Genomic DNA, 8,594 nt, shown 5'->3' on the forward strand with positions numbered 1-8,594 from the left:
GGGCCTAACACTCTCCACTTCCCATTCTTCTTAGGCACCACCACTACGTTGGACAGCCATTCTGGATATTTTACTTCTCTTATTTTCTTTCTTTGCAGTGAGCTATCTACTTCCTGGTTGATTACCTTATTTCTCTCCGCTGCAAACTTCCTTCTTCTCTATTGGATGGGCTTACACTTTGGGTCTACACTAAGCTTATGTGTTATGATGGACGGATCTATTCCTGTCATGTCGTCGCGTGACCATGCAAAACAATCCATGTTATCTTGTAAGAACTTGACTAACTGCTGTCTTAAGCTTCCTGTACACCCTTCTCCAATGAGAACGGTTCGTTCTAGGTGCAGCTTATCCAGGTTGATTTGATCCAGCTCTTCTGTTGGCGGTTCGATGTATTCGTCCTGGATAGGCTGCTCCTGTAATTGCTATGCGGGGGGGCTGGCAGTGCACTTGAGTGCCTTCTTATAGCAGCCTCTAGCTTCCTCCTGATCTCCTCTTATCGTTTCTACTCCCCATGGGGTGGGGAATTTTATGCACTGGTGGTATGTTGAGGGGATTGCTTTCATCTGGTGCAACCATGGTCTTTCTAAGATGACGTTGTAAGTAGAGGGGCCATCTATAACCAGGTACCTGACTTGCTTATTGACTCCTCCCACATAGGTGGGGATGACTATCTCACCTAGCGAGCTGGCTGTTTCTCCACTGAAGCCTATTAGCGGAATAGTCTTCTTCTGTAAATCCTTCTCGCTGAATCCCATATTTTCTATAGTTTTCAGCCTGATCAAGTTGACCGAGCTTCCTGTATCTACCAAGACCTTTCTAACTGTGCAATTGGCCATTGATAAGGTGATAATAAGTGCGTCGTGATGTTCTCGCTCATCGTATGCATCTTCTTCATCAAAGCCGATTTCTTTGGCAGTCATTGTGAGAAAGTGCACGAATTGGTGGCCTATCTCCTTTGGTCTCGTAGCGTGTCTCTTGTCTGCTTTGAATATGTCGATCCGCTCAAGTCCGAGCCGCTTTGTTATCACGTTTATAATTTTGGTGCATGTGGGTGGGTCGCGGTTTGGCGGAGCCTACCTTATCTTCGCTTGCCCCACGTGGTAATATGTGGCTCGGCTTTCCTTGTTCGTGACAGCGCTTGATCTCTCTTCGTAATGTATAACAATCCTCGTGTTGTGCCCAATATCCGGTGGAACTCACATTTCTTCTTCTTTGTCCTTCCTCCATGCCTCGCTCTCTACCGGTGGGTTGGGCCACCGACTCCATCTCCTATCTCCCGAGTGCCTTCAAGATTCCTTTGATTCTTTGTGGTGAATCCGTATTTCGCCGAGTGGGAGTAGCCGATTTTCTTCGATTCTCGTTGACTCCCCTCCCGTATGGTCCGTACCTCTCGTCCTTCTTCTTTGGTGGTTTGCTTTCTTCCCGATTTCTCTACTACCGAGGTCTTTGGAGATACTAGGTGTGCTTAGCAAGTCGGATCGGCTAAGACATCTTCCTCCAACCTGATTCGGCACCGCCGCTTCTTCTCTGTCGCCTCGAAACTATGGCATGGATGCATGGTTAACTGCTTGTATAGGTTGGAGTCGTGGTGGAGGCCTCTTCTGAAGGCTTCTACTGCTGTTGAGACATCACACTCTCGTACTACTACCTTCTCATTGTTGAACCTAGTATTGTATTCTCCAATGCTCTCTCCTACCCCCTGGACGATTCTGTATAAGTCTCCCGCGTGCTTCTGTGGATTTATGCTGCTTGCGAACTGTTGGGTAAATGCGTTCACCAATTCAGCAAATGTAGATATCGACCTGTTGGGCGGTGCTCACAAACCATCGAAGTGCGGTCTGTTAGGGTGGACCCAAACCCTTTACACATGCAGCTTCCTTAACACGCCCTATATTTATTACCGTCATCATTTTCTCGCTTATCTTGGCCGATATGATCAAAGGGTCTCTTTGTGCCGTCGAAGAGAGGCATATTTGGATTCGTGAATCCCTTTGGCATGGCTGTGATGGATATGGTGTCCACGAATGGTGAGTCGGCATAACTGTCTAGAGCTACTTTCTCGAGTGGGGGTGGTAGCCCTAGGACCTTTCTCAGCATCTCTTTTAGTTCCAAGTACTGCTGATTAGTTATACTGGCCGAATCTGGGGTCCGTCTGTCGCCTATCTGCGTATTTCCTCCCGATCCGGTTCTTGAAGATTCTCGATAAGCTCCGTGATGGGGTTGTGGTAACGATTGTCCCCTCGCCGGTTCATTTCTTGGTTTGACTCGGATCCGCTATGGGTGTCTCCGCCCCGATTCTTTGGGCACGACGGAGAGGCCACTGTTTGTGTCCCTATGCGATCACCACGTCGCCTATCTGGTGTGAGGTATCCTAACCCTCGTGGGGTTATTCTTCAATCTGACGGTACTGTAGCCAAATATAATCTTGTTATTAGCTCGGCTGGTATCTGCCTGCTGCCCGATACTCCCCGTGTCAAATCTATCAAAGGAGATCTTCCTTCACCTGTCCCACCTACTGGGGCGACAGACTGCTGTTTCAGGATATCAATTTGTGCCCTGAGCTCTCTGTCTCTTCTTCTTGCCTCAGCATCTGCTCTCCTTTGGTCTTCTCTCATGTTTTCCATAGCTTTCTAAAGATTTTCCACGCCAGTGAGTAAGATTTGTGTGGGACTAGGTGGCGGAGTGGTGCCTGAACTTTCTGTTCCCTTGTCTGATCTGGAGTGAGCTGTGACAACAGGAGTCTTAGGAGGTAGAGAGGTTTTTGTTGTCGGTATGATTCTTGAGGTGTGCCCGGGAGCCTGCGTGGCCACCGTTGATGTTGGATTTTGGGTAGACGGTGGTAGTGGCGATGGTTGCCTGCTCCCTGACACGGCTTCAGATGCTTTCTTTTCCATTGTATATCTAGAATATCAACGATTGACGACCACAATGCCCCACGGTTGGCGCCAAACTGTTTAGGTATTTTTACCCAAGTCGATTGATTAGGGTCAATGTAGTCTATATTCGTTGGTCGATTGTATAATGGTTCGTATGTCAATAAGTAAATAGGAAAATAAAGTGTGTAATGTAAATTGACACGAGAGATTTGGTGACGCGGAAAACCCAATGTGGGAACAACCGCGGGAGGGTCGGTACCCTGCCAAGTATTGCACTATATGAATAGGAGGATGATTACAATTATGGTACAAAGCTAATCCTGCTGACCCTAGGTGTCAGGCCTGCAAGATCTAGAATGAACGTATATTGTTTGCAGAGATGTGATCTTGAATGTTGATGTATGAATGCGGGTGTTGAATGAATGAATTCTTGATTCGCTCCCTTGGCTATTTATAGGGTAAGAACCCTAGATATATCCTACCTTGAATATGGAAAGGGAATATAATTTCCATAAGGACTCTTTCCAAACCCGGACTCCCTTGCCAATTCTCTTTGATCTCCCTGACTTCTCCCTGACACTTCTTTCCTTAACGCGGGCGCCTTCTATGATGGGCTCCTGACCTCTCTTTAAGCCCGTTTCTCCAATCCCTTGTCCGCGGGCTCCCTTCCTCCTTATCACTCTATCCATAGCCTTTACTTTATTAAGTGGGCCTTCTCCATTATGCTATTTTTAGCCCAAACAATTATTATTATTATTATTGTTGTTGTTGTTGTTGTTGTTGTTGTTGTTGTTGTTGTTGTTGTTGTTGTTGTTGTTGTTGTTGTTGTTGTTGTTGTTGTTGTTGTTGTTGTTGTTGTTGTTGTTGTTGTTGTTGTTGTTATTGTTGTTGTTGTTGTTGTTGTTGTTGTTGTTGTTGTTGTTGTTGTTGTTGTTGTTGTTGTTGTTGTTGTTGTTGTTGTTGTTGTTGTTGTTGTTGTTGTTGTTGTTGTTGTTGTTGTTGTTGTTGTTGTTGTTGTTGTTGTTGTTGTTGTTGTTGTTGTTGTTGTTGTTGTTGTTGTTGTTGTTGTTGTTGTTGTTGTTGTTGTTATTATTATTATTGTCATTTTTATTGTTATTGTTATTGTTGTTATTACTACTACTACTACTACTACTACTACTACTACTACTACTACTACTACTACTATTATTATTATTATTTCCCATCTTAATTTATTTCCCCATCTTAATCTCATCTAGAAAATTCTCCGGTTTCATCATTCATCTTAATTTATTATCTTAAAATTCCCCAACCATAAATTTCCCCAAATTTATTCTACATCATCGATCTTCATCAATTTATTATTTCCCATCTTCATCATCGATGGATCATCTTCATCATCGACAGATCACTAACCATCATCTTGACCATCTTCACCACCATCGACACTCTTTTAAACTCCCAACTCTCACCATCTTCAACACCATCTCCTTCCCCAAACTCAATCGTGACTCATCACCGTCGTCACCAACTTCGTTCACCATCAACATGGTCATCGTCTTTTTTCACCATCATCATCATCAAGAACTCTAGTAATATTTTTTTTTCTCTTGATGTAAATATGGATGTTTGAATTTGAAAAAAAATGTGTCAAGATTAAGTTAATTTTGTAGATAATTTAAAAATGAAAGTCAATTTTTTTAAGCTCATATTTTATTTTATTTTGCTGTAATTTATAATCCTTATTTACAACTTTTGTTAAAGTTGTTCTCTTTTGGCAGACATGGAAAAGAAGCTGCAGAAGATAAAGACCGATAGCTTCAAGGACGAATTTGTTTATTTTGTTTTTGATAGGAACCAACCAGAGAGTGACACCCAAGAGGTCACCAACTGGGTCAATATTATCAATAGAGGGTCACCAACTGACCTCTAACTGACAAAGATGTACTATTATAAAACAGAAACGGAAACTACATAGGTTCAGGTACATAAACCAACAAGAGAACAAACACGATTCACCATTTCACCCCGAACAAAGCACTTCCTCTCACTAGAAAAAAAAGCTCCTCCTTCTCTCTAAATTTTTAGAGAGGAAAAATAAAATTGGGATTTCTCTCTTTTTTCTAGCTTTCTCTGGAAAATGGTAAACACAAGTTTTTCTCTTTTCTAGCTATCTCTTCCTTTCTTCTCTTAGAGCAGATTTTTCAGTCAATTTTCCGGTTTTATTTTTTACCTTTTTTTAAGATTTGATAGTTTATACTCTCCATATTTAGCACCAGAGAGTTACTTACAATCATACATCTTTATCTTGAAGGTTTAAAATAGGCCGGAATTTAAACAGAATACCTTATGAGGTTTAATCTCATTAATGGATTTTAGCAAAATTCTATTAGAAATTGTTTTTTGGTTATTTTCGCCATTTTCATTTGTTGATTTGAAATGGAGATCTGAATATTTAAAACCCTTTCTTGATGTTTAGAGTATTGGTGTGAATTATTTTTTTTACAGTTGCATCTTTCGGAGAAGGAGATATGCTTTCTGTTTGTCTCCACTCTCCCCAGTTTCCTTTACTGCATATTTTCAGTTTTTTTATTTGTTGTTTTTCTTTTTTCTCCTTTTTGTCTATGTTTCCTGTGGGATTGCAAATTTTCAAGAGACTTTTTAGAAAGTTTTTATTTGTACTCTTTGTTTCCCTTATTTTTATGATTTGGGTAATTTGAAAGTTTTTGACTTTCAATTACCGTTCACATCCGTGAGGATTTTATAGGTCAATTTCGATTGACCTAATTTCCTTTCCTTATCAAAAAAAAAAACTAGAGAACAAACACATGCCCAATAGAAGGGCCTAAGTTACTTGAAACCCATGATACCGTACTAAACTAGAAACGAAAGAAGACGATAGACGACGTTTCTTGATTGGTGGATGGTAATGGTTATCGAACTGAATTATGCTAGTGTCCTTTCTTTTGTTCCCCTTGCCTTCTGCAACCATCTTAGTGTACCTGCAAAAAGAAGATAAAAGTTCGACATATACTAAAGAACGTTTCCTCAAATTACCAGTGGGCCGTGACATTTGACTGCGACAGTTGGTTCGCTCCACCTTGTAGCTACCTTTCTATCTTAAATGCTCTTTAACTGCAGTAAATTCAAACTGAGTCGAGGAGACCTTGCTAATAGTAGATGCATCGGACGTTAGACGTTTCTTCTTATTGATATGAAAAAAAGTCGCCTCTTTTACCAACTTGACATTCTCCGAAATCGTAAGATTTAGAATTGGAATAAGCTTCTCAGTCGAAGGACCGGAAGAGGGAACTACTGCTTCCCTTGAAAAATCTTCATGGGGAGTTCCCGTCAAAATATTCTTTTGAGGAAGGTTGTGAGCCCGTACAGTCATTGTAGTTAAAAGCTTCTGCTGGTGAACATAAATGGTTTTACCCTCAAGAAGGTTTTTATAAGAGTTGGTGTCAATCCTAAGATTGGAATTACTGCCACCACTTTTCTTGAAAGTGAAAAAACGATCTCCTTGATCTGATTGGAACAAGGTTCCATGTCGACATTCAAGACTGACGTACAACCAACGTCATTACAATCACAACCGGTACTACCCAACTCTTCCTGATTGGAGCACGGTTCCATGTCGACATTGAAGGCAGAGGTACAACAAACTTCATTGATATCACGACTGGTGCTACCTAACTCCACAGCATCTAAAGACGATGCAACATCATTACTAGAATCCGACATTAATGATTAACAACCTGTAATGTCGGCAGCTGAACCAACCGCCACATCAACTTCTTGTAAACGGAGCGAAGAACATAAATTTTTCTTGTGCTGACCAGATTGATTAAAAATGAGAGAATTCCTAACTTCCTCCAACTGTTCAATAACATCTCTATTATGCGGTTCAATCAGGTTTGCCTTTTCCAAAGCATTCTTAGCCTCTGATAATATATTCAAACCTCTAAGAGCTACAGCTGTACGGAAAAGAGCCTTGGCATTGCGAGGGAAGAAATTTAAAACCATTGAATAGATTATCAGAGCCCCATCGAATGCGTGAAGCTTATTAGCACAAGCATCTAAATTAAGAGATAAAGAAATAGCTAGCGTAGTAAACGATTGCAAATCACGATCCATTTTGTTAGAGAGAGCATAACACAAAAGACGACAAGCTTTATCAAAGCAGTCAGCCGCAAAATCAAACTGATTCTGTCTAAAAAGGTTATTACCAAAGTCTTTAAGGGCAATAATCTTAGAAATAGGAGAAAAATCCACCTGAGTAAGAGCTTTATGAAAATCAGCATCATCATCCACCAATAGAGTACAACCATGGACAAAAACAAAGCAACGAAGAAATTCTGAACCAGATTCGGAAGCCATGTTCGAAACAAACCAAAGCAAGGAAATCCCAAACAAAGATACCCAAACAAAGCTAACGACAGAACAAACGGATCCAAAGAGCAGACGGAGATTAAGACCAAACTGACGATCAGTCGGAGCCGTTGATCTGCTAAAGGAAAAGAGGGATACACTCAAAAAAACGAAGAAGGGGAGAAAAGCTTCTGGACGACGACTTATGGAGGTGCGGTGAGGTCGCCACCTTCTTTGCTAAAGGGTCATGCTAATTTCCCAATTAGTTGATGATTACGGTGACCCAACAAGGTCACGACGTCCCTCATAACCTTGCTTCGGGATAGTCTTAGTAACAGATAAACCACTTTTTGAGGTTCATCTCACGCCAAATCATCCACCATACAAAACTTTCTAGCAATAAACCTTTATTATAACAATAGCCAAAAATTTGAAGGTTCATAATATGGGCCTAAAAACAAAGAAAAGACATATACAACAATAAAATATTACACATAAGGACCGACTTACTATCAACAAATCTGGATACAAAAATGTAACCATTCTCATAGATGAAGCTTCTTAACTTTATCCATTAATAGAGAGGTTTTCGACAAACCTGTGGATAAACCTCTTTATGAACCCCTTATTTCTAATGCCCTTAGTATAAATAATAGAAGCTCTCATTTAGAGAAGGAGACCATTATTGTAGCCGCAAGAAATAATAGTAGGAGTAGAGTATGAATAGAATAGAAAAACCCTTATTTTATCCTTCGTATTTTTCTCATATTTTAGTTAATTTAGTCTTCTAATTTACATTCAAGTTCAAGTCTATTAGAATCGATTTTCAAGATCCATCCTCTAATGTTCAATTTAATACAAATTTGGTATAATTTCTTTCTCCCTTCTTATTTTATTATGGTCTTAGCTTTAGTTAATTTTACTTGTTAATTTGATTAGAGTTTGTTACTTTATTGTTTTAATTATGTTTATTACCATGATAGCAAAAGTATATGAGTAACAAGTTTTATTGTTATTTTATCATGTTAGTGTAGAGTAATTAGTTAGGGGCTTAGGGCGAAGGAATTAGTGTATTAAATGGGGATTTCATTTAATAGGTAGTTATTATTATCCCTAATCTTTAAGTCACTTGTATTAATTTCTCACCTAATTGGTACTTTAATATGTTGAGTAACCGTAATGACAATTAGTGTTATTTGACCTTGTTATTGAGTCGACGTGGGAGACTCGGGACTTGATTAGGCGCATTTAGAGTGAGACGTTACTTATTATTGTCACGAAAGTGAGCAATAGGTTGATCGAGGAGTTTAGTGACTCGAGAGAGTGTTAAGACCCCCGTTTTAGTACTTCTACTTTGTCGATTGGTGG

At 40.1% G+C, this 8,594-nt stretch overlaps 1 protein-coding gene across 1 annotated transcript; it reads right to left on the bottom strand.

The window, feature by feature from the left end:
- Window positions 1–6,605: 6,605 nt before the first annotated feature.
- Window positions 6,606–7,235, bottom strand: LOC141619957 (uncharacterized). The gene has a single exon (XM_074436954.1). The coding sequence runs from the start codon at window positions 7,233–7,235 to the stop codon at window positions 6,606–6,608; it is 630 nt and encodes a 209-aa protein (XP_074293055.1).
- Between the last annotated feature and the right edge of the window lie 1,359 nt (window positions 7,236–8,594).

This window comes from Silene latifolia, chromosome X (assembly GCF_048544455.1).
Source record: "Silene latifolia isolate original U9 population chromosome X, ASM4854445v1, whole genome shotgun sequence".
NCBI classification, from domain to species: Eukaryota; Viridiplantae; Streptophyta; class Magnoliopsida; order Caryophyllales; family Caryophyllaceae; genus Silene; species Silene latifolia.

What these genes read in the sequence shown, in the direction of transcription:
- LOC141619957 (XM_074436954.1), bottom strand. Translation starts at nt 7,235, where the DNA reads ATGGCTTCCGAATCTGGTTCAGAATTTCTTCGTTGCTTTGTTTTTGTC.